Source organism: Oculina patagonica, chromosome 9 (assembly GCF_052425735.1).
Source record: "Oculina patagonica isolate OP01 chromosome 9, crgOcupat, whole genome shotgun sequence".
Classification (NCBI taxonomy): domain Eukaryota; kingdom Metazoa; phylum Cnidaria; class Anthozoa; order Scleractinia; family Oculinidae; genus Oculina; species Oculina patagonica.
Window position 1 is genome coordinate 31,747,247 of NC_135766.1, and position 27,237 is coordinate 31,774,483.

At 40.2% G+C, this 27,237-nt stretch overlaps 2 protein-coding genes across 3 annotated transcripts; both read right to left on the minus strand.

The window, feature by feature from the left end:
- Nucleotides 1-11,758: 11,758 nt before the first annotated feature.
- On the minus strand, nucleotides 11,759-18,344 carry LOC144664712 (uncharacterized). The gene is made up of 5 exons (XM_078525914.1): nucleotides 17,384-18,344; nucleotides 15,817-16,158; nucleotides 14,583-14,891; nucleotides 13,743-14,012; nucleotides 11,759-12,979 (listed from the first exon to the last, which is right to left on the minus strand). The coding sequence occupies exons 1-5, from the start codon at nucleotides 17,628-17,630 to the stop codon at nucleotides 12,741-12,743; spliced, it is 1,407 nt and encodes a 468-aa protein (XP_078382040.1). The 5' UTR covers nucleotides 17,631-18,344; the 3' UTR covers nucleotides 11,759-12,740.
- Nucleotides 18,345-21,799: 3,455 nt separating this feature from the next.
- Nucleotides 21,800-27,091, minus strand: LOC144664745 (uncharacterized). Of its 2 annotated transcripts, none has more exons than XM_078525953.1 (5): nucleotides 26,997-27,091; nucleotides 25,895-26,166; nucleotides 25,548-25,653; nucleotides 24,600-25,115; nucleotides 21,800-22,443 (listed from the first exon to the last, which is right to left on the minus strand). In XM_078525953.1, exons 2-5 carry the CDS (start codon nucleotides 26,078-26,080, stop codon nucleotides 22,115-22,117), a joined length of 1,137 nt encoding a protein of 378 aa, XP_078382079.1. In that variant the 5' UTR covers nucleotides 26,081-26,166; nucleotides 26,997-27,091; the 3' UTR covers nucleotides 21,800-22,114. The 2 variants fall into 2 exon arrangements, with proteins under 2 accessions (XP_078382079.1, XP_078382078.1); XM_078525952.1 differs by having other exon boundaries at nucleotides 25,539-25,653.
- Nucleotides 27,092-27,237: the final 146 nt, after the last annotated feature.

Genomic DNA, 27,237 nt, shown 5'->3' on the forward strand with positions numbered 1-27,237 from the left:
ATTAAAATTAAAATTAAAATTAAAATTAAAATTAAAATTAAAATTAAAATCAAAATTAAAATTAAAATTAAAATTAAAATTAAAATTAAAATTAAAATTAAAATTAAAATTAAAATTAAAAATAAAATTAAAATTAAAATTAAAATTAAAATTAAAATTAAAATTAAAATTAAAATTAAAATTAAAATTAAAATTAAAAAATTAAAAAATTAAAAAAATTAAAATTAAAATATTAAAATTAAAAAATTAAAAAATAAAAAAAAAATTAAAATTAAAATTAAAATTAAAACTAACACAAAAATTAAAATTAAAATTAAAACTAAAATTAAAATTAAAATTAAAACTAAAATAATAATTAAAATTAAAGTTACAATTAAAACTAAAATTAAAATTAAAATTAAAATTTAAATTAATTAGGTGAGCTAGCCTTGAGCACAAGGGACTTACGGAATCTGCAATATGGATAAAGAGTGGATACGGAATGGATACGCAATGGATACGCAATGGATACGCAGTGGATAAACAGTGGATACATGGATACGCAGTGGATAAGCAATGGAAACGCATTGGATAAGCAGTGGATAAGCAGTGGATACCTAGGATATGAAGGGGATACGAACTGGATAAACTGTAGATACGAAGTGGATAAGCAGTGGCCAAGCAGTCGATAGGCAGTGGATACGCAGTGGATACGCAGTGGATAAACAGTGGATACGTAGTAGATAAACAGTGGATACGCAGTGGATACGTAGTGGATAAACAGTGGATACTCAGTGGATAAAGAGTGGATACGCAGTGGATAAAAAGTGGATACGCAGTGGATAAACAGTGGATACGCAGTGGATACACAGTGGATACGCAGTGGATACGCAGTGGATACGCAGTGGATACGCAGTGGGAAACAGTGGATACGAAGTGATAAACAGTGGATAAACAGTGGATACGCAGTGGATAACCAGTGGATACGCAGTGGAAAAATAGTGGATGCGCAGTGGATACGCAGTGGATACGCAGGGGATACGCAGTGGATAAACAGTGTTTAAGCAGTGGATACGAAGTGGAAAAACAGTGGATACGCAGTGGATAGACAGCGGATACGCAGTGGATAGACAGTAGATACGCAGTGGATAAACAGTGGATAAACAGTGGATAAACAGTGAATACGTAGTGGATACGCAGTGGATAAACAGTGGATAAACAGTGGATACGCAGTTGATAACAGGTGGATACGCAAAGGATAAACAGTGGATACGTAGTGGATAAAAAGTGGATACGCAGTGGATAAACAGTGGATACGCAGTGGATAACCAGTGGATACGCAGTGGATAACAGGTGGATACGCAGTGTATAAACAGTGGATACGCAGTGGATAAACAGTGGATACGCAGTGGATAACAGGTGGATACGCATGGGATAAACAGTGGATACGCAGTGGATAAACAGTGGATACGCAGTGGATACACAGTGGATACGCAGTGGAAAACAGTGGATACGAAGTGATAAACAGTGGTTACGCAGTGGATAACAAGTGGATACGCAGTAGAAAATAGTGGATGCGCAGTGGAAAACAATGGATACGAAGTGATAAACAGTGGATACGCAGTGGATACGCAGTGGATAAACAGTGGATACCAATGATTAAAATTAAAATTAAAATTAAAATTAAAACTAAACCTAAAATTAACATAAAAATTAAAATTAAAATTAAAATTAAAATTAAAATTAAAATTAAAATTAAAATTAAAATTAAAATTAAAATTAAAACTAAAATAAAAATAAAAATAAAAATAAAAATAAAAATAAAAAATAAAACTAAAATAAAAATTAAAATTAAAATTAAATTAAAATTAAAATTAAAATTAAAATTAAAATTAAAATTAAAATTAAAATTAAAATTAAAATTAAAATTAAATTAAAATTAAAATTAAAATTAAAATTAAAATTAAAATTAAAATTAAAATTAAAATTAAAACTAAAATAATAATTAAAATTAAAGATAAAATTAAAACTAAAATTAAAATTAAAATTAAAATTAAAATTAAAATTTAAATTAATTAGGTGAGCTAGCCTTGAGCACAAGGGACTTACGGAATCCGCAATGTGGATAAAGAGTGGATACGGAACTAACTAACAAAAATAATATTATAAAATTAAAATTAAAATTAAAATTAAAATTTTAATTAATTAGGTGAGCTAGCCTTGAGCACAAGGGTTACTGAATCCGCAATATGGATAAAGAGTGGATACGGAGTGGATACGCAATGGATACGCAATGGATACGCAGTGGATAAACAGTGGATACATGGATACGTAGTGGATAAGCAGTGGAAACGCATTGGATAAGCAGTGGATAAGCAGTGGATACCTAGGATATGAAGGGGATACGAACTGGATAAACTGTAGATACGAAGTGGATAAGCAGTGGCCAAGCAGTCGATAGGCAGTGGATACGCAGTGGATACGCAGTGGATAAACAGTGGATACGTAGTAGATAAACACTGGATACGCAGTGGATACGTAGTGGATAAACAGTGGATACTCAGTGGATAAAGAGTGGATACGCAGTGGATAAAAAGTGGATACGCAGTGGATAAACAGTGGATACGCAGTGGATACGCAGTGGATACGCAGTGGGAAACAGTGGATACGAAGTGATAAACAGTGGATAAACAGTGGATACGCAGTGGATAACCAGTGGATACGCAGTGGAAAAATAGTGGATGCGCAGTGGATACGCAGTGGATACGCAGGGGATACGCAGTGGATAAACAGTGTTTAAGCAGTGGATACGAAGTGGAAATACAGTGGATACGCAGTGGATAGACAGCGGATACGCAGTGGATAGACGGTAGATACGCAGTGGATAAACAGTGGATAAACAGTGGATAAAAAGTGAATACGCAGTGGATACGCAGTGGATAAACAGTGGATAAACAGTGGATACGCAGTTGATAACAGGTGGATACGCAGTGGATAAACAGTGGATACGTAGTGGATAAAAAGTGGATACGCAGTGGATAAACAGTGGATACGCAGTGGATAACCAGTGGATACGCAGTGGATAACAGGTAGATACGCAGTGTATAAACAGTGGATACGCAGTGGATAAACAGTGGATACGCAGTGGATAAACAGTGGATACGCCGTGGATAACCAGTGGATACGCAGTGGATAACAGGTGGATACGCAGTGTATAAACAGTGGATACGCAGTGGATACGCAGAGGATAAACAGTGGATACGCAGTGGATAAACAGTTGATACGCAGTGGATACGCAGTGGATAGACAGTAGATACGCAGTGGATAGACAGTAGATACGCAGTGGATAGACAGTGGATACGCAGTGGATACGCAGTGGATATGCAGTGGATATGCAGTGGATAAACAGTGGATAAACAGTGGATACGCAGTGGATACGCAGTTGATAAACAGTGGATAAACAGTGGATACGCAGTGGATAACCAGTGGATACGCAGTGGATAACAGGTGGATACGCAGTAGATAAACAGTGGATACGTAGTGGATAAACAGTGGATACGTAGTGGATAACAGGTGGATACGCAGTGTATAAACAGTGGATACGCAGTGGATAACCAGTGGATTCGCAGTGGATAACAGGTGGATACGCAGTGTATAAACAGTGGATACGCCTTGGATACACAGTGGATACGCAGTGGCTAAACAGTGGATACGCAGTGGATACGCAGTGGATAAACAGTGCATACGCAGTAGGTACCCAGTGGATACGCAGTGGACACGCATTGGATAAACAGTGGATACGCAGTGGATACGCAGTGGATAAACAGTGGATACGCAGTGGATCCGCATTGGACAAGCAGTGGATACCCAGTGGATACGCAGTGGATACCCAGTGGATAACCAGTGGCTAAACAGTATATACGCAGTGGATAAACAGTGGATATGCAGTGGATACGCAGTGGATTGGCAGTGGATAAACAGTAGATAAACAGTGGATAAACAGTGGATACCCAGTGGATACGCAGTGGATAAATAGTTGAAACGCAGTGGATAACCAGTGGATACGCAGTGGATAAAGAGCGGATACGCAGTGGATAAAGAGCGGATACGCAGAGGATAAACAGTGGATACGTAGTGGATAAACAGTGGATACGCAGTGGATACGCAGTGGATAGACAGTAGATACGCAGTGGATACGCAGTGGATAGACAGTGGATACGCAGTGGATAGAAAGTGGATACGCAGTGGATAAACAGTGGATTAACAGTGGATAAACAGTGGATACGCAGTGGACACGCAGGGGATAAACAGTGGATAAATAGTGGACACGCAGTGGATAACCAGTGAATACGCAGTGGATAACAGGTGGAAACGCAGTGGATAAACAGTGGATACGTAGTAGATAAACACTGGATACGCAGTGGATACGTAGTGGATAAACAGTGGATACTCAGTGGATAAAGAGTGGATACGCAGTGGATAACCAGTGAATACGCAGTGGATAACAGGTGGAAACGCAGTGGATACACAGTGGATACGCAGTGGATACGCAGTGGATACGCAGTGGGAAACAGTGGATACGAAGTGATAAACAGTGGATAAACAGTGGATACGCAGTGGATAACCAGTGGATACGCAGTGGAAAAATAGTGGATGCGCAGTGGATACGCAGTGGATACGCAGGGGATACGCAGTGGATAAACAGTGTTTAAGCAGTGGATACGAAGTGGAAATACAGTGGATACGCAGTGGATAGACAGCGGATACGCAGTGGATAGACGGTAGATACGCAGTGGATAAACAGTGGATAAACAGTGGATAAACAGTGAATACGCAGTGGATACGCAGTGGATAAACAGTGGATAAACAGTGGATACGCAGTGGATAACAGGTGGATACGCAGTGTATAAACAGTGGATACGCAGTGGATAAACAGTGGATACGCAGTGGCTAAACAGTGGATACGCAGTGGATAAACAGTGGATACGCCGTGGATAACCAGTGGATACGCAGTGGATAACAGGTGGATACGCAGTGTATAAACAGTGGATACGCAGTGGATACGCAGAGGATAAACAGTGGATACGCAGTGGATAAACAGTTGATACGCAGTGGATACGCAGTGGATAGACAGTAGATACGCAGTGGATACGCAGTGGATAGACAGTGGATACGCAGTGGATAGACAGTGGATACGCAGTGGATACGCAGTGGATATGCAGTGGATAAACAGTGGATAAACAGTGGATAAACAGTGGATACGCAGTGGATACGCAGTTGATAAACAGTGGATAAACAGTGGATACGCAGTGGATAACCAGTGGATACGCAGTGGATAACAGGTGGATACGCAGTGGATAAACAGTGGATACGTAGTGGATAAACAGTGGATACGTAGTGGATAACAGGTGGATACGCAGTGTATAAACAGTGGATACGCAGTGGATAACCAGTGGATTCGCAGTGGATAACAGGTGGATACGCAGTGTATAAACAGTGGATACGCCTTGGATACACAGTGGATACGCAGTGGCTAAACAGTGGATACGCAGTGGATACGCAGTGGATAAACAGTGCATACGCAGTAGGTACCCAGTGGATACGCAGTGGACACGCATTGGATAAACAGTGGATACGCAGTGGATACGCAGTGGATAAACAGTGGATACGCAGTGGATCCGCAGTGGACAAGCAGTGGATACCCAGTGGATACGCAGTGGATACCCAGTGGATAACCAGTGGCTAAACAGTGGATACGCAGTGGATAAACAGTGGATATGCAGTGGATACGCAGTGGATTGGCAGTGGATAAACAGTAGATAAACAGTGGATAAACAGTGGATACCCAGTGGATACGCAGTGGATAAATAGTAGAAACGCAGTGGATAACCAGTGGATACGCAGTGGATAAAGAGCGGATACGCAGAGGATAAACAGTGGATACGTAGTGGATAAACAGTGGATACGCAGTGGATACGCAGTGGATAGACAGTAGATACGCAGTGGATACGCAGTGGATAGACAGTGGATACGCAGTGGATAGAAAGTGGATACGCAGTGGATAAACAGTGGATTAACAGTGGATAAACAGTGGATACGGAGTGGACACGCAGGGGATAAACAGTGGATAAACAGTGGACACGCAGTGGATAACCAGTGAATACGCAGTGGATAACAGGTGGAAACGCAGTGGATAAACAGTGGATACGTAGTGGATAAACAGTGGATACGCAGTGGATAAACAGTGGATACGCAGTAGATAACCAGTGGATACGCAGTGGATAAAGAGCGGATACGCAGATGATAAACAGTGGATACGTAGTGGATAAACAGTGGATACGCAGTGGATACGCAGTGGATAGACAGTAGATACGCAGTGGATACGCAGTAGATAGACAGTGGATACGCAGTGGATAGAAAGTGGATACGCAGTGGATAAACAGTGGATTAACAGTGGATAAACAGTGGATACGCAGTGGACACGCAGTGGATAAACAGTGGATAAACAGTGGACACGCAGTGGATAACCAGTGGATACGCAGTGGATAACAGGTGGAAACGCAGTGGATAAACAGTGGATACGCAGTGGATAACCAGTGGATACGCAGTGGATAACAGGTGGATACGCAGTGTATTAACAGTGGATACGCAGTGGATAAACAGTGGATACGCAGTGGCTAAACAGTGGATACGCAGTGGATACGCAGTGGATAGACAGTAGATACGCAGTGGATACGCAGTGGATAGACAGTGGATACGCGGTGGATAGACAGTGGATACGCAGTGGATAAACAGTGGATACACAGTGGATGAACAGTGGATACGCAGTGGATAAACAGTGGATAAACAGTGGATACGCAGTGGATAACCAGTGGATACGCAGTGGATAACAGGTGGATACGCAGTGGATAAACAGTGGATACGCAGTGGATAAACAGTGGATACGCAGTGGATAACCAGTGGATACGCAGTGGATAACAGGTGGATACGCAGTGTATTAACAGTGGATACGCAGTGGATAAACAGTGGATACGCAGTGGCTAAACAGTGGATACGCAGTGGATACGCAGTGGATAGACAGTGGATACGCAGTGGATAAACAGTGGATACACAGTGGATGAACAGTGGATACGCAGTGGATAAACAGTGGATAAACAGTGGATACGCAGTGGATAACCAGTGGATACGCAGTGGATAACAGGTGGATACGCAGTGGATAAACAGTGGATACGTAGTGGATAAACAGTGGATACCCAGTGGATAAACAGTGGATACGCAGTGGATAACCAGTGGATACGCAGTGGATAATTGGTGTATACGCAGTGTATAAACAGTGGATACGCAGTGGATAACCAGTGGATACGCAGTGGATAACAGGTGGATACGCAGTGTATTAACAGTGGATACGCAGTGGATAAACAGTGGATACGCAGTGGATAAACAGTGGATACGCAGTGGATACGCAGTGGATAGACAGTAGATACGCAGTGGATACGCAGTGGATAGACAGTGGATACGCAGTGGATAGACAGTGGATACGCAGTGGATAAACAGTGGATACACAGTGGATAAACAGTGGATACGCAGTGGATAAACAGTGAATAAACAGTGGATAAAGCAGTGGACAACCAGTGGATACGCAGTGGATAACAGGTGGATACGCAGTGGATAAACAGTGGATACGTAGTGGATAAACAGTGGATACCCAGTGGATAAACAGTGGATACGCAGTGGATAACTTGTGGATATGGAGTGGATAATAGGTGGATACGCAGTGTATAAACAGTGGATACGCAGTGGATAAACAGTGGATACGCAGTGGCTAAACAGTGGATACGCAGTGGATAAACAGTGGATACGCAGTGGATAAACAGTGCATACGCAGTAGGTACGCAGTGGATACGCAGTGGATACGCAGTGGATAAACAGTGGATACGGGGACAGTGGATACGCAGTGGATAAACAGTGGATACGCAGTGGATAAACAGTGGATACGCAGTGGATACGCAGTAGACAAGCAGTGGATACGCAGTGGATACGCAGAGGATACGCAGTGGATACGCAGTGGATACCCAGTGGATAAAGAGTGGATAAGCAGTGGCTAAACAGTGGATACGCAGTGGATAAACAGTGTTTATGCAGTGGCTACGCAGTGGATACGCAGTGGATAAACAGTAGATATACAGTGGATAAACAGTGGATACGCAGTGGATAAATAGTAAAAACGCAGTGGATAACCAGTGGATACGCAGTGGATAAAGAGTGGATACGCAGTGGATAAACAGAGAATACGTAGTGGATAAAGAGTGGATACGCAGTGGATAAACAGTGGATACGCAGTGGATAAATAGTGGATGCGCAGTGGATTAAAAAGGGAATACGCAGTGGATACGCGGTCAATACGCAGTGGATAAACAGTGGATACGCAGTGGATAAACAGTGGATGCGCAGTGGATTAAAAAGGGAATACGCAGTGGATACGTGGTGCATACGCAGTGGATAAACAGTGGATACGCAGTAGATAAACAGTGGATACGCAGTGGGTAAATAGTTGATACGCAGTGGAGAAACAGTGGATACGCAGTGGATACGCAGTGGACAAACAGTGGATACGCAGTGGCTACGTAGTGGATACGCAGTGGATAAACAGTGGATACGCAGTGGATAAACAGTGGATAAAGAGTGGATCGCAGTGGATAAACAGTGGATACGCAGTGGATAAACAGTGGATAAACAGTGGAAAAACAGTGGATACGCAGTGGATACGCAGTGGATAAACAGTGGATAAAGAGTGGATACGCAATGGATGAACAGTAGATACGTAGTGCATACGCAGTGGATAAAGTGTGGATACGCAGTGGATAAAAAGTGGATACGCAGTGGATAAACAGTGGATACGCAGTGGATTAACAGTGGATACGCAGTGGATGCGCAGTGGATTCGCAGTTGATACGCAGTGGATAAGAGTGGATATGCAATGGATACGCAGTGGATAAACAGTGGATAAAGAGTGGATACGCAATGGATAAACAGTAGATACGTAGTGGATACGCAGTGGATAAAGTGTGGATACGCAGTGGATAAAAAGTGGATACGCAGTGGATAGGAACAGTGGATACGCAGTGGATTAACAGTGGTAAAAGATACGCAGTGGATGTGCAGTGGATTCGCAGTTGATACGCAGTGGATAAGCGTGGATATGCAATGGATACGCAGTGGATAAATAGTGTTTACGCAGTGGATACGCAGTGGATAAACAGTGGATAAACAGTGGATAGGCAGTGGATACGCAGTGGAGAAACAGTGGATACGCAGTAGATACGCAGTGGATAAACAGTGGATAGAGAGTGGATAAACAGTGGATACGCAGTGGATAAACAGTGCATACGCTTTGGATAAACAGTGGATACGCAGTGGATAAACAGTGGATACGCAGTGGATACGCAGTGGATAAATAGTGGATAAAGAGTGGATACGCAGTGGATAAACAGTAGATACGCAGTGGATACGCAGTGGATAAACAGTGGATACGGAGAGGATACGCAGTGGATAACCAGTGGATACGCAGTGGATAACCACTGGATACGCAGTGGATAAACAGTTGATGCGCAGTGGATAAAGAATGGATACGCAGTGAATAAACAGTGGATACGCAGTGGATACGTAGTGGATGCGCAGTAGATACGCAGTGGATAAACAGTTTATAACGCAGTGGATAAACAGTAGATACGTAAAGGATACGCAGTGGATACGCAGTGGATAAGCAGTGGATACGCAGTGGAAAAGAGTGGATACGCAGTGGATAAGCAGTGGATATATAAGAGTGGATAAGCAGTGGATAAAGAGTGGATACGCTGTGGATAAACTGTGGATACGCAGTGGACATGGATAGTAGTGAATAAGCAGTGGATAAGGAGTGGATACATGGATATACAGTGGATAGAGAGTTGTTACGCAGTTGATAAACAGTGGATACGCAGTGGATACGCAGTGGATAAACAGTGGATACGCTGTGGAGAAACAGTGGATACGCAACGGATACATGGATACGCAGTGGATAAACTGTGGATAAAGAGCGGATAAACAATGGATACGCTGTGGATAAAAAGTGCATACGCTTTGGATAAACAGTGGATAAGCAGTGGATAAAGAGTGGATACGCAGTGGATACGCAGTGGATAGGCAGTGGATAAACAGTGGATACGCAGTGGATACGAAGTGGATAAACAGTGGATAAAGAGTGGATACGCAGTGGATAAACAGTAGATACGCAGTGGATAAGCAGTGGATAAACAGTGGATACGGAGTGGATAACCAGTGGATAAACAGTGGATAAACAGTGGATAAGCAGTGGATAAACTGTGGATACGCAGTGGATAAACTGTGGATACGCAGTGGATAAACAGTTGATACGCAGTGGATAAACAGTTGATACACAGTAGCTATAAAATCAGCAGTGTTATGTTCTTTCGAATAATGGTTGTATGTTGATGACGCCTTTTGACGGTGTTCCTCAACGTATGTGTGAATGTGACCCTTTGTGTACCCGACATAACCTGCATCGCACAGATCACACTAGAACAAATAAACAACACATTGCTAGGTTACGATGCTACGCTTGGGCTCACGCAGGCTTAGATCTTGTTTAAGCTTGTGGCTGGTTTACGTAATCACGAGTTGGATGGTCTTTCGCACCTTGCTCTTAAGATGTGACGTGATATGAAATGTTGATCATGAAACATCGGGAAAGTACGATAAGTATCGGTAAAGTATCAACTACAGCGGCAGGCATGTGTGTACATACATATTGGCCGATATGTCGGTCCATATAGCAGTTTTTTTGGCAACCGAGTATCTATCGATAGTCGACCGACACTCGGTCGACATATCTACCATGTATCGACCGATTATGATCTAGACATCGATCGTTGGGTCAAGCGATACATCGGTCGAGCATAACTTTTAATTTAAATCATAACTGCATAACTCTTCATATCATACTCAGCTTCATCCAATAATTGCCTATTAAAACGAGCTGTGGTACCAAAATGAGTTGAAGTTAGCAAAGTAACTCAACAGTTTTGCCCGCGATTGTGTCAAGTGCATTTCGAGCAATTTTTAGCACCGGCGTTGTTTTGGTAAACGTAAAAACTGAAATTATTTAATTGTCTTCAAATTGCTCTTGTAAAATGTTTTTTGCCTGCAGAAAAAAAATTCTTAAGTGACTGATGCAGGCGTGTGGGACTTCAAGGATTCCCAGATGCTGTTTCGGGTAGAATAGGTGTGTTTGTTGACGGATGCTGACGCTTTTCCGATTTTAACGTTACTTAAGTGAAGAATATACCTCTATAACTTCAGATAAAATATAAAATAAGTTCTTACGTAACTGTGGTAAGTAGAAGAATTTGTATCATTTTCTTCGATACCGTTCTAGATTTACAAACAAATAGAGTATACAATGAGTATATTAAATTGAACCGGAATTTCGTAGTAAAACCGGCAAGCGTTCAGTGCAGATAGGGAAAAAATTCAACATGTTTAGCATTTGAAAGGAATAGAGCGAAAGCTCTCTCGCGCGATTACGTCTCAAGCGTGATAAATTAGATAACGCGAATTCAGTTTGTAAAACACACAATATTTGTGGATTACGTCGCAGTCGTGACAAATCAAATGACTCGTGAAGGGCTGGTGGTGGAGGAATAGGGGTTGTGGTAGGCTGAAGAGGGGTTAGAATCCGTGTGAAAGGATCAAGGATGAAGTAGACCAAATATTTTTATAAAAGTAATGATTATTTTATTGAAACGATGGATTCCAATTCGGATCACTAGGGTTGCAAATATATACCTTGCGGGCCGTACATTTACTATTAATAATAGCCATCCATTTTGCACCAAAACAAGCGCGGTGACCTGCTCCCTCTATTTTAGTAGAATCGCCTCAAGTTAGTATTTTTGGACAAAAATAAGATAACATAGGATAATTTTATTTAACGTGGAACTAGCACTCCACTTAGCTAAAAGCCACTTTACAAGAAATTCACAAATAAGAAAAAGTTAACCCTCGGACGTACAAGGGGAGGGGGGGGGGGGGTGGATGCCACCCCCCGTAAGGTTTTTTCCGAATTTTGAAAAAAAGCATTTACCATACAATGCTGAAACTTTCGGTAGCTGTTCATTCATCCTTTGCGAAAATTTTGATATGTCAACCATGTGTCCATGGTATATGACGTTGCCATGGCAACGTCATAAATACAAGCAGGTCTTGCCAAAAATCATCATTTTTAACATTTTTCTTGATTTTTTCCAGTTTTTTAAAACAGAAGTGCAAGATTTGTTTATTTTTACCTTCCATAAGCATCCTAGCTTGATTTTGCATCAATTTCCGTTATTTTGTGACTTTCTAAGAAAATGTTGAAATCCAAGATGGCGGATCCAAGATGGCGGCTCTTATGACGTCACTGACGTCATATGATATCACAGCCAATTAAAATTATGTCATCTTGTAGAATAAGCTAAGGGCTTTCTTCTCAGAGTAAAATAATTTCGCTACGTCTTAATATAACGAAAACTCCGGGGAGGGGTTCCATCCCCTCCCCCCCCCCTTGTACGATGATGGGGGTATGAGTTTGCTTGTACGTCCGAGGGTTAAAATAACAAAACAAAAGGAAAATAAGAGAGGTATCGGTATTAGAGAGGAGTCCGTGAGGAGAGGTTAGTTGGTTACTTAGTCCGTAACAAAAATGTTTTTGTTTCCCTTGCTGTTTACCACTGCCTTACAAAAACATGAGGTGGATATATTGTATCAGCAGTATTATTGTATTGTTTGCGCTTAGTATGATCAAGGCATTCGTAACAACCTTTAATTCCTCCAGACCAGTACTCGATGGCAGTACAATTGGAACAGCGTTGTTTGCATTCTTCTTCTGTGATACCTCTTCCAAACTGAATATTTCTTCGATAGTTTTGGCCACACCATTGAGGAGTATACTCGCGCCATTGTTCTACATAAACCAAACAAAGAAAATACTTTTGAGTGACTATAAATTTAAAGCCATTAGTCCATTAGGGTCTCTGATTACTTTTAAAGTGAAGGAAACATCGAAATAATAAGTTTTCTAACGCAGAAAAACAACAAAGGAGCAATAGAAACGCGAAAATAAACAAGGATGTTTTTAACTGACGAAGAGTAAAGCCCTGGCCAAACGGGGCTAAACTACTCAATAAACTACTCAATATATCCGGCTACCGCAGTCCCGCAGTCAACATAATCTACACAAGATCTGTATATAAACATCACGGGTATTCTGAAATTGCTCCCCAAAGGGCAACGCGAGTAGACGCAAGATAAAAATTTGCGTCTACTTGCATCTCCCTTTGGCCAGGACTTGCGTACACTTGCGTTGACTTGCGTTCACTTTGGTCGAGATCAAATTTGCACTTAGATAACGCAGTTTTTTTTTTCACCGTCTGGCCACCCATCGCAAGTCAACGCATTTTTTGCAGTTTACTTCAAATACTGAATTGCACCTCGTAGCATCTTAAATGACTTTTTGCAACTAAACTTGCGTGTCCGTTTGGCCACCAAACGCAAGTATGTATGCAAGGTTAACTTGCGACTACTTGCGTCCACTTCTGTTACCGTTTAGCCAGGACTTAAGACTGACTACAAACGAAGGGATGGATAAACACCTGATCTTACAATCCTGACAGAATCGAAGGATAAGTTGGCTTTTTCACTTTGCTTTATTGCACACTGGTTCTAACCTTGAAAAATACTAAGAATCGTCGACGTGCTAACAGACCCAAGCTTGTTGGTTGCTTTACACTGGTAAATACCGACATCTTCCAGGCCAAAACTGGTTATTTTAAAGGTGCCGTTCTCAACGGACGTTCTTCCTTTTGGTAACGCAGCTAATGCCTTTGACCATTGAATTACCGGCGGAGAATAGCCAAAGGCTTGGCAGGCAACAGAAACTACCGTTTTCTCTTTTATCTTTATAACTGAATTGGGAATCTTGGTGAATTGTGGAGCCACTAGAAGGATAGAAACAGAAAAACAAAATTAAAACAAACAAAAGAACGAACTAGCAGATGTACAAAATAACAATAACTTTGCCATACTATCATTCACGTAAGTTAAATTTAATACAATAGATTTAATACAAATTTGCTTTGCGCTAATTGACTCATTAACTTATAGGATATAAAATATATGCAAACATCTTTCTTTTGGTATACGTCACATCACGTGGTAATTAGATCATGATGTCAAAACAGCCGCCATCTCGGATCTGCCATCTTGGGTTTCAAAATTTTTCAAAAATGCCAGAAAAACAAGCAAAAATTGATGCAAACTACACAAAATCAATATAACTGTGCATAAAAACCGTAAAAATGTTACATTTATTGCATTTAACTTAATTTTCATTAGTAGAAACACGAAAAGTAGAAATTTGGGAAAACATGCCTGTAAAAATGCTGATGCCGTACATTCCCACTGGTTGGAAATCTATTTCACATCTTCCTCAGCCTCCTGCTACAATTTCCGTCCCCTGCACCCCCGGATTTCTGCCCCTCCAGACATGGCTCAGTAAAACAACCTACCTTCCACAATAAGTCTCACTTCCTTCTGAACTTGTCCCAAGACACTTGAAGCTGTGCAAACGTACCTCCCTGAATCATTGTACGCAGCATGTTTTATCTGCAACTTGCTAAATTGACTGCCCGTATTCACCAGTGTTACACCGCTTATTTTTCTCCAGGACACACTAGGCTTTGGATTACCATCAGCTGAGCAGTTAAACATGGCGGTCTGGTTCTGAATGACAGTGAGTGAAGCAGGAGAAACAGTCACTTCTGGAGCAGAAATGGACTTTCCTGGTTCTCCTTTAGGTCCCGGATGTCCAGGCTCTCCTATGTCACATTGTTTAGATCAGATAAACAATAAAGTTTCTTTTACAAGCTATTTATATTAATTTTAAGCCATTTGAGCGTTGTTTGAAATAAACGTCAAATTAAATGAAAGCTCTAACTCCAGCTTAATTCGGTTGAAAAGCAAACCATCAATGAAGTGGGATGATAGGACTGGATCATATTCAGACGAAATTAAAGGCTAACAAAACTTCTGCATTTTCAAACTGTATAACATGGACTAAGCTCAAGATAAGATTATTAAAAAAAATGTCGATAAGTCTTCAAACTTGATTAGAAAAATATAATAATAATAAAATGGAATAATAATAATAAAATAATAATAATAATAATAATAATAATAATAATAATAATAATAATAATAATAAAAAAAATAGAATAATAATAAGAAATTTTCAAAAATTTAAGGTGGCTCGAAACCACTCCGGAGAATTTTTTTAACGGTGCAAAAAGTTGTATCTTCAACATGCTTATGACTATTCAATAATAAAAAATGGTAGTCAAAAGAGTCGTTTCAAAGTTTAAGGCACTTCAAACTAACTGACGTCAAGAAAATAACCACAATTTGTTTATCGATGATTGGGCATCTGTTTGATACCATTTTGACAGTGGTAACTGATAAAAGTTTGTAGAACTGAGCCATCAAAGTAAGAGAGCTAGAAAGTGCTCGAAAACTGTTGTGAGCCTCCGTAACACAAATTTCCCTCTTGCAGAAATTGAGTGTAAATGATGCTTTTTTGGTCAAAGATGATGACGTCAAAATTGACGCTGATTTCAAATTAAAAAAAAAATAGACATATGACCTAGATGGCCACCAAAGTGAAAAACAAACAAACAAAACCACAGTGATGAAGCATTTCAATAGTTGTTACCGATATCAACGGAGTTTAAATATGGCTGTGACTACCTTTTACTCCTTGAATTCCAGGAGGTCCAATATCTCCCATCATTCCCCGCTCTCCTGGTGCACCAGGCGGTCCTATAAAGCCTCGCGGTCCTATTTTTCCGTTAGTCCCCTTGGGCCCACGTTTACCGGGATTTCCGCGAACCCCTTTCGGGCCGGGTGGACCTGCCATGCAAACTTTACTTGGAGCCTGGCAAGCAGATTCCATGTAAACCTTGATAATCGATGTCACATATCTTTTCACATATTTCTTGATTTCTCCCCGAGAACCCTTTGTACTAACAGAGTCCTCGGTATTCACTGTGTCTGCGCTGCGACGAACAATGGTACTTTTGTATTGGGTGTCTGACGAGAAAAGAAATCAGAAGTTTTATGGGGCTTTGTCACGGATTTTAACAGATTTTTGAACAGCAATAATGTATCGTCTCGTAGATAACCTAAAAATAACAGTCCATTTTCATTGACAATATATTGCTTAGTGAATAATAAAGATGGTAAATTTTAAGCTCGGTGATAAATAGTGAAGAAATTGCTCAACATGACACGAGCGTGGGATTGAATTCGCCTTTGTTTCAGTTGTGGTGCAAAGTTTCATTTTTGTACATTTGGAGATCAGTCATAGACTGGATAGAACCCCTGATAGAAAGAGAGGATTTTGCATGGATTAACATGTTATCATTAAGAAAAGGAAAGGAAGGAGGGAAGGGAGTGAAATTATTATACACAAATTAGCCGAACCACTCCAAAGTATTCTGGTTTAGTGGAAAACCGACCTGTTTTCTATCTTTTTATAACAATCTAACCCTGATCTCTATCATTCTCAATCATCATTTTAATGATGAAATTCACTAACCGATGCCTTACGGAAAAAAATATAAAAACTGTCAAAAATCACCCAACACATGAACCTACATCTTGAATCTCATCTTGAAAAACATAAGGCAATTTAACCCATCCGAAATCCGTTTATATTCTATTTTGCCAACGTCTATCAAGAGTTCACGGAACCATAACGTGTCGCTGATGTTTTTATCCTATCGCGTTAAGGGATAATACAAACAAATGCTGACTTACGTTCCGGATGTGATTAACTTGGCTTAAAATTAGTTATGACGTTTGGAAGTCGTTCAACTTTTGAGTAAAGTAAGGTGAAGGCCAGAATTGATTGTAGCTTGTTGTGGAACGCAAGGCGTTCGAAAGACGTTCAAATGTTGTTTTCGTAAGGAAAATGAAATGATTTATAACGGCCCGAAGACGTGCAAAACAGGTCTTGTGACGGTACGACTTGTAGTGCCCAAAGTTAATCTGTGGCTACGTTTAGGATAACACTGGCAAGACCCTGCATCGAGACCTGCCTGGATGAAACAGTCCTCGCCTAAACAGCACACATTTTATTTTATATCACGTATCCGTCTTCAACTCAAAAAAAAAGGAAAATATTAATCAACAATCGGAATCCATGAAATCGCCAATTTCTATATTCTTAGTTTGTCGTTGACCCGGCTGACACGAATAAACAGAGTTGTAAAGATGCCCGAGTATAGATATGAACTAAGCATTTGTTACCTACCACTTAAAATGTCAAGTTCTTCTTTGTTATTGTCCTGATGATCAATAGCTTCTTTCAGAGTTTCTTGAATCTGTTGAATTTGCTGTGCCAATATCCTCGAGTCACGAGCCACCATCTCGATTCTCACGAATAACGCAAGCGTCAAAAGAATTCCCATAACGAATAAAATCAAGGAACGTTTGTGAAGTTTTTCACCATACTGCCCATGGGCTGATTTAACATGTGGCTCTTTTACGCAGCTATCCATCGCTCTTTGGTCCTTATCCGTATAGCAGAGAAAACGAAACACGAAGTAGCCGTGGCCTCTTTATATACAGTGAGTCCTAAAATAACCTGAAACATTAGTAACGTCGTTCAAGAAACAGCAGGGGTATAAAATAACAATTGTGGTAATTTGTGCCTGTACACGTAATATCACAATATTTTTCTTAACGGGATAAGACACTAAAATAGCTTTACCTATAAAAGTTGCTTTGCCGCCTTTATGGCTAAAATTACCTTAGAAAAAATTGACTTAGTAGGTGTTGGCGAAATTTTCAAGCCATCCTTTAATCCGCCTCAGCAATATCCAAACCTTATACCTCGTTGGTCAATGTTTTTTCAACCTGTTTAGCGATTTTTTTTTTCATTTTTTTGATGCCCTAGGAACAAAAAAAGACATGTTTTTTCAGACATCAGTGAGCAGGTGAGTATATTGCAATTGTCAATCACATGTCGACTACACCTACGCTGAAGGCATATTATGTCTAAATTCTAGTGTCATTTGAGTGTCCTGCACGACTTGAGGTCAGAATGCAATGAATACAGGGCAAATGCCGATTTCACGAAACTCAAAGGGAAACGAAAATTTGTTTGGATATATTGAGAGTGAAACAGCAGTAATTGACTACTGAGGTAAGGGAAACCGCTTTTGGTTTCAGTTATCGAAGATTTCGAGAAATTGAGGGTTCAAAAATCGGGATTTTACTCTTCAATCTTATCAGACCCTTGTTGACAGCAATTACTTGATTTATGCCCTGCACAGCATGAGGCCAGACTGAAAGTAAGAATTCATTACTTTAGCGCTGTTGACTTAGAAAAATATGAACATCATAGCTATGTTGGCATTAGTGACTTAATGGCGTGAGTTATTTATAACTAATTCAGCTTTGTAGGCCAGCAGTCTATTTGACGCCTCCCCTCAGGACCCCTAAAATTTAAATATTAAAGCTAGTGAGTTCCCTAGTAGTGAGTTCCCTAGTAGTGAGTTTCCTAGTAGTGAGTTCCCTACTGTGAGTTCCCTAGTAGTGAGTTCCCTAGTAGTGAGTTCCCTAGTAGTGAATTCTCTAGTGAGTTCTCTAGAAGGGAGTTCCCTAGTAGCGAGTTTCCTAGTAGCGAGTTCCCTGGTAGTGAGTTCCCTAGTAGTGAGTTCCCTAGTGAGTTCCCAAGTAGTGAGTTCCCTAGTGAGTTCCCTAGTGAGTTCCCAAGTAGTGAGTTCCCTAGTGAGTTCCCTAGTAGTGAGTTCCCTAGTGAGTTCCCTAGTAGTGAGCTCCCTAGTAGTGAGTTCCCTAGAAGTGAGTTCCCTAGTAGTGAGTTCCCTAGTAGTGAGTTCCCTAGTAGTGAGTTCCCTAGTAGTGAGTTCCCTAGTAGTGAGTTCCCTAGTGAGTTATTTAGCAGTGAGTTCCCTACTAGTGAGTTCCATAGTGAGTTCCATAGTGAGTTCCTTTTTGAGTTCCATAATGAGTTCCAAAGTGAGTTCCATAGTGAGTTCCGTTGTGAGTTCCCTAGTAGTGAGTTCCCTAGAAGTGAGTTCCCTAGTAGTGAGTTCCCTAGTAGTGAGTTCCCTAGTAGTGAGCTCCTTAGCGAGCTATCTAGTAGTGAGTTCCCTAGTAGTGAGTTCCCTAGTGAGTTCCATAGTGAGTTCCATAGTGAGTTCCTTTTTGAGTTCCATAATGAGTTCCATAGTGAGTTCCATAGTGAGTTCCCTAGTGAGTTCCCGTAGTAGTGAGTTCCTTAGTGAGTTCCCTAGTGAGTTCCATAGTGAGTTCCGTTGTGAGTTCCCTACTAGTGAGTTCTCTAGTACTGAGTTCCCTAGAAGTGAGTTCCCTAGTAGTGAGTTCCTTAGTAGTGAGTTCCTTAGTAGTGAGCTCTCTAGTAGTGAGTTCCCTAGTAGTGAGTTCCCTAGTAGTGAGTTCCCTAGTGAGCTATCTAGTAGTGAGTTCCCTAGTATTGAGTTCCCTAGTAGTGAGTTCCCTAGTAGTGAGTTCCCTAGTAGTGAGTTCCCTAGTAGTGAGTTCTCTAGACAGTTATGTAGTAGTGGGTTCCCTAGTAGTGAGTTCCCTAGTAGTGAGTTCCCTAGTGAGTTCCCTAGTAGTGAGTTCCCTAGTGAGCTATCTAGTAGTGAGTTCCGTTGTGAGTTCCCTATTAGTGAGTTCCCTAGTAGTGACTTCCCTAGAAGTGAGTTCCTTAGTAGTGAGTTCCCTAGTAGTGAGTTTCCTAGTAGTGAGTTCCCTAGTAGTGAGTTCCCTAGTGAGTTATCTAGTAGTGAGTTCCATTGTGAATTCCCTAGAAGTGAGTTCTTACGACATATCGATAGACATATCGACCGACATATTGATGATATATTGGTCGAGATATCGGTCGACATGTCGGTTGGAGTGTCATAAAGTGTTTAATTTAAAATAAATGACCGATTTAAAAACTTTCCAATATTTACGCCTAACGGCTAAATTTTTGGCCGTTTTACGGCTAACGGTTAACCCCATTGAGACCCCCTATTTTGTCTTTGTGTTTTACGCGACGATTTCTTGTTAAGTTTAACTTGATTTCTGTGCGATCGAAACAGACAAAAAGGCAAAAAGATCCGGTCGGTCGTGCGTTGGCATAAAGCGATGACGTCATCGCTTATAATGAGAACATCACTGCTATGTTGACATAGCAAACCAATTAAATCTATAACAACCCAGCTTTGCAGACCAGCATGGGCTAAATGCACTTTTAGGCGAACGATTGAACAAGCGAGCGATAAGTATCGTAGCGATATATTTCAGTGAGGTAATATTAACTACATGTACATAGCTCGAAATCACAGAAAAGAAATCAACAATAAAACTTTTATTAATATGTTTTATTATAATCTTGAAACACACTAAACTTCCAATTTATGATCAATTACCCTAAATATGCGTTTCTTAGGGACGGGCTTTTCAGAAATATAGAGTACCACTTATCGAATATCAGTCAATCTCAACAGAATTTTCCAAAGAACTAGCGAATTCTCGCAGTTGTTGTGTTAGTATGAATTGCGCAGTAATTTACAATCAAGTCAAACTGACATAACTTAATTATTTCCCTATCGATAGTTCTACGCTATCGATAGTTCTTTTCGTTAAGTTATTTACTTTGCTATATTGTTTCTATTTATGGACGTACAAAAGACCGTTGCTATGGTGTTTGCTATATACTCAGTAGTATTACAAGTTATGAAACTGGCATTGTAACACCTTTGGTATTTTCGATTGAAATATTTGGCACAAAGCTACTAAATTACTAAAAGATCTGCTCTAATTTATTTGCCCAAATAAATGCTAAATAAGCACATTCAGGGGCGGATCCAGGGAGGGTGGATTGGGTGGCTAGCCACCCCCCTTGATCCACCAGAAAAATGAAAATAAACATATTAAAATAGAAAATAAGGACAATGTCCATCCACCTTTCACAGTCAAGTAAAGAAAGGCCATTTTTCAAAAATAGGAGATTTTCGACAGCCTGTTTTACGAACTTCTGGCTTAATGTAACAAAACATGTGTGTATAATTTGAAAAAATTAGATTCCTCTTAACTTTCAAGAGTTAATCCATTAGATTATCAAGTTGTTTTAGCCTTGCTGGAATGATTTTCTTCTCCATTTACATCTTTTTTAGCGAGTGTTTGTACCGGTTTTTTCTCATTGAAGCGATTTCACAAACAAGCAAAGTCGCCAATGTTGTCCCCAGGCCACTTTGCAAAGGGCAAAAACTTTTCACGCACGTGGGTGAGCAAAAAACGCATATCTGTTCTTTCCTGTAAATTCGTGACCTGTCAACTTTAAATTTCAATCACTGTTCATTTCATAAGAACTAGACTTTTTCTCGGAAATATAACTCAAGGTAAGTTGAAGAAAGAATATTTTGCCAAATTTTCAAGGAAAAACAGTGGTTTAATAACTTAATTGAAAGCTGTATAAAGCTGCTCAGAATCACGGAAATCACGTCTAAGAGGCTTCAAGTTTTCAAAATTTTCTGAGGGGGCATGCCCCCAGACCCTCTTAGGGGGATGGAGCCTTCGGCTCCATTAAATATATGGGCCTCACATCCAAAATCATTTGCACTCCCACTTTCAAAAAACTGCCTAAAAGCCCACCCTCCCCCCCCCCCAAAAAAAAAATATTGGTAAACAACCACCCCCCTTTGAAAAATCCTGGATCCGCCCCTGACATTTCTGCTTTCTACGAGATGTTCCAATGTGCAATTACATTTAGAGATAAACAAATCCTTAGCTACTGTAGCAATCGTAGAAATATAAACCCCACTTGCATCTTGCGGAATAGAAAATGAGCAAACTTTGCAATTGTTCTAAATGAGCAAAGAGCGCACAAGGGGATTGCTACCAGTTGCATAATTCGTGCTCTTATAATTATATAATTATATACTTTAATTTATGGTGGTTGCTTATGACTACTTTTATAACATATTGTGTGCTAGGCTTTTTTTTTCTACAAAAATGTAATGGTCACGTAACCATGACCGGCTGCGTTGAAACAACATTCATTTTCCTGATTTGTTCCAACATTATAAGATCCTCCCCCTCCCCCACAGGAGTCAGTTCCATTACTTCCACTGCTTCCCCCAGAGTACCCTCCCCCGCCTCCCGACCCACCTCCATAGGGAAGACATGCACCACCGCCTCCAAACCCACCATCCAAATTTTTATAAACGGAGTTTCCACCCTTTCCTCCCTGAAGAAATCCTTGTCCTCCTTTGGCTATGATTGCAGATTTATTCCCATTTCTTCCATTGGAGTAAAAGCCACCACCGCCACCACCTAAAAAACATAAAACACACAAAGCAATATATCAATCAATCAATCAATCAATCAATCAATCAATCAATCAATCAATCAATCAATCAATCAATCAATCAATCAATCAATCAATCAATCAATCAATCAATCAATTAATCAATCAAACATTAAAATGAATAATTAAATAAATAAATAAATAAATAAATTAATTAATTAATTAGTGAGTAAATGTTTTGAAGTCAGTGAGCTCTTTTTGGAAGAGCAGTTCCCTTTCAAACACGCAACTGTCATATACCGATATGCACCATAAACCGGACACCAAGTTTCCATGTTTAAAACAAAGCTCGCGCAAACTTAATGCGACAAATACAGGCGTTCATGTTGTCCAGGAGTTGCCTTTTTAAACTGGTAGGTCGTTCTATTAAATTTGAACAAATACAGACTACAATGAGATGGAAAATGCAGGGCGATGGACAGCCTCACGCAGGTTTGCAATAGTTAACCTGCGACCTATTGCTTCAGTTTTGATCTGCTATGTCAGATGATATTGTTTGCTCCTGAAGTATGCCTTTTTATTATTCTCTGAGATAGTACGTACGCTGTGATTGGTCAATTTTACGGGCCGTATTCTGCAGTACGGCCCGCGAAATTTGACTGAGAGTTCTCCTGATGCCGTACGCCTTTGCAAGTTGAAATGTCTCGCGAAGGAGATTTTCAAAACTTCCTACAACGTTCGCAGTCAGAGGAAAAAAGCGAGGAACAAAGGCGAAGCGAAGAAGGTCTACCGAACTTTAAACTCAATTTTTGAATCCGGGCAGGATTCAAGTCAAGAACTTGAAAGTTTCATCAGTGCCGAGAAATATGGTCAAGAAGACGAAAAGTAATACGGTCAAGAGGAAGAAAAGTGAATGGAAACGGTTCGAAAATTATTGTCAAGAGCAGATTGATGGAACATTTCATGTAAAAACCGCACCTGCTGACGTCCTCGATAAGCTCCTCGGAAAGTTTTTCAAATACGTACGCAAACGCGATAGAGCTGAGTAAGAGCCAGACAGCATTTCAAGCTTTCAACGTAGCATTCAACGCCGCCTTAAAGAGCTAAGTTTTTTTAAGTAGTTCCTTCAAACTTTATACGTGTTTTCTTGTTCAGTATTTTCTACAAACACTGCCATAAGTTTTCGAAAGTTTGATAAGCTATAACGCATGTTGTTAATCGCGGCACTTTCGTCGCCAAGCAAAGAACTTTAGAAGTTATTCCAAAGGAAACTTGCACTGTATCTAGTTTCATCCTGTCACTGAAATTACTGTAAAACTAATTGCAGAACTAAAGTAGTAAAGGTTGGATTTAAATTATGTTTATACGCTTATTAATCAAGCTATTAAACGGCCGAATTGTTTACGACAAAGCCAATGAAATTTACTCGTCCTTTCTCCTTTGACGTACGTCAGTCAAACGAAGCCGCTTCCAGCACTCTTGACTTGAAATGTTTTCTTTTCTCCAGAGTGAGAGATAAAATAAATATCTTATTAACCTCGTTTTCTCGGTCCGTACTGTAAAATACGAATCCTCGTTTTTTCGCGTCGACTTATGGCCCGCGCGCTTCGCGCTGGGGCCATAAGTCGAACGGAAAAAAACTCGGTCCGTATTTTACAGTACGGACCTCGAACTCGATTAATAAGAGGTATGTAATCGAAGTTAAACAAAAAATAATATATAGATTTAGGCAAGCCTTAAAGCGGAGCTCCCTGGTTATTTGCCCTTAAACCTTTAAGACTGATTTTTTTTATTCATGTTATTTTCTTTACTGATGATATACATATATAGTATGTATCCTTTTTAACCATGAACAACAGCACCATATAAGAGAAAAGATATTGATCAATAAAAAAGGATTGTCAATTAGCAGTCTGTGCATTAAACCTCCTAAAGATAAACTAGTATAAACTTTCGAAGATGAACTAGAACAAAGAAAGCTTGATTGTTCTAGAAAATATCCATACCCCTACCATGACTGGTATGTTATGTATCAGTCAATTTCAAAAGCGCCTATACCCCACCCCCTGGGGGCATTTGACGTTTTGAATATAAACAAATAATATTCGATCAGTAATTTTTTGTTTAAATGTCTCCTGCGATATCTTTAAAGTGACCATAATATATATATAAAATACCTTACCAGAAGGATTATCGGCAACCTGTGCGCCATGTCCACCGCTCCCCCCTGACCATGACTTGTACCCAGGATTCCCTGTAGTGCTGGCGTTTGCATCACATCCTGCATGTCTTGACTGCACTTCCTGTATCCCTCCTCCGCCTCCAGCTATTATCAAAGGCGTGTTGCTCCCTCTCACTACAAATGTACCACCACCGCCAACAGAACTAAATTTGCTTTTCCTTCGGCCTTCGTGACCGACAAGTATTTGAATCAGTTCACCTTTGAATAAGTGGAAAGTTCCGATCATTCTGGCTCCTCTTCCTTGGTACTCACTGTTCATGACGTAACCTCCTGTTGCCCCAATTGCTTCAATTTTATATTCGCCAGTGTACGGCACAGTCCACTGTTGAATACCGCCAGAAAGTTGAACCTGACCGCCATGATCCTGACCTGTGTAGTAGTTTCCAAGTGATTTTGGGCCATTTCTTCCACTCGCACCGAGATTTGTGAAGACAGCATTGAACCCTGAGAAAGGAACTGAAAGGAGCATTTAGTGACAGACTGCATCATTCACGCTTATGCATGTGCAACTGGGTATTACCACTTAATGCTTGTGCAACTGGGTATGAAACTAAAGGAGGATTCAGTTGTAAGGCAGTAATGAAGGGGGATTTAAATGACCATTATATAGCCTTGTCACCTAGGACAGCTTATCTTCGTTAAATAATAAAATCCCACTCAAAACGCGCAATAAGAGAAAAAACGAGAAAGAAATGTCTCCTTGATTAAATCTCTGCTTTTAAGAGAAATAATTCAGAGTTTTCAAAGTCTGAAATTTGACGTCACCGCTAAATGTCTCGAAATAACACACATTTAAAATCGAGGCGAATTTCCAAAAGCCCACCCTTCTAACTCGTGAATACTCTGACACTTGTAAAAAATGCTTTATGGTAGCCTTACCAATTTCACAGTTTTCTCCATTATAACCATCTTGACACAAACAAATGTATCTCTTGTCTGTAAATCCATTTAGGCATGTGGCATTATGAAAGCATGGACCACTTGAGCAAGGATTCTAATGAGTAGAAAGAATTGTTTTTTAAATATTCCTTAACAAACTTCTTATTAATAATGGTTTTGTTAAACACATACAAGTGAAAATAAGCGAAAGTAACCGACGTTTCGGGGACTTCATGTCACCATTGTCAAGGTAAGTTTAAAAAAGATTACAAATTCTGCGATTTCAAAATGTCTAAAATAAAAATCAAAAGCAATCTCAAGACACCATCGGCTGCAACTTCAAACATTTGTCTAACCTGAGTGGCCCAATAAAGAAACCCTTCTTGTGGTTTGAGATCGTCAGGGTGTCGAATGTGGTCAGAGTTGCTTAGCTGGCATAGACTGAAGCCGTCGTTTGCTGGCGGGCCGATGTTGATAGACACACATGTACTTTCCGCGCCGCATAGAACTCTACATTCCAAACGTACGTCATCAATCTCCATCTTCACAGAGATGTTTTCAATTACATGACCTTGCAGAGCAGAACCATTTACTGGCTTGGCAAACCTAAGACTGCGGCAGCCAAGACCTGCAAATAATGACAGTGAGTTATATTATAAGCAAAAAAAAAACGTCAAACCTAAAATGACATCTTATTTTTTCTTGATGACATTTATTAAGAGTTCGTGCTGGATACATTTCACGTTCGTTTCTTTGAAACCTGAAATTGAACTGAAATTGAACTGGTATGATTATATTTTTGAGCGGAATTACATCGCAAAAAGCTACTTCAGTCAATTTAATTATCTTACTTTAACCCTCGCTCCCCTTTCATCTTTCCTTCGAGTTTACGTAATTCCACCATCGATTTTTCAGCCATCCCTCCTCCTGAAAATTTAATGACCAGTAGCTAAGGGCTTGTAGCAACGTTTACTCGTTAGGGAGTGTTTATGCATCAGCATCGAATTGAAATTAAGGGTGTTGGATTTTATGGACGAAGGAAAAGCGGAAAATTTGGAGTAAAACCATCAGAACGACAAAGCCAACAACAAACTGAACCAACACACGACACTTGATCAAGGATTTTGGGAGGCAAGTGCTCTCAATTCTGCACTACCGACATCTCTACTCAAATGACATGTTCATGCGTCGTTTACTCTTAAAAAACGTTTATATTCGCCGGTATGCTTCGCATATTGCAAAAGAATTATCGACCAGTTGGAGAGTCGTAAAATGGAAAACCTTAAACTTAGCAAGTACAGACAGCTACTACCATGGGGCAGCAACCGTGGAACAGGAAGCCAGCCCCCAAATGAAAAAACGAACAGCGAAAAGCGCGGAAGAGACAGCCTTTCATTCCTGGAGGTATCGTCAACACCTTTAAAGCTTTAACTTAGCAAGTACAGACAGCTTACTTACCATGGTGGTCAGCAACCGTGGAACAGTGAAGCCAGCCTCCCAATATGAAAAATACGAACAGCGAAAATAGCGCTGGAAAAGACTGACAGCCTTTAATTCCTGGAGGTATCGTAACACAGCAGAGTCGCTCATTTTCAGAAAAGTTGAAGTGCGGGCTCTTAAAAGAAGCTGAGTGAAGTCGCGCACAATTTAACTCAGGTGCTTGTGTTGCACTGCGCCAATTATTATAGACACTGCATCG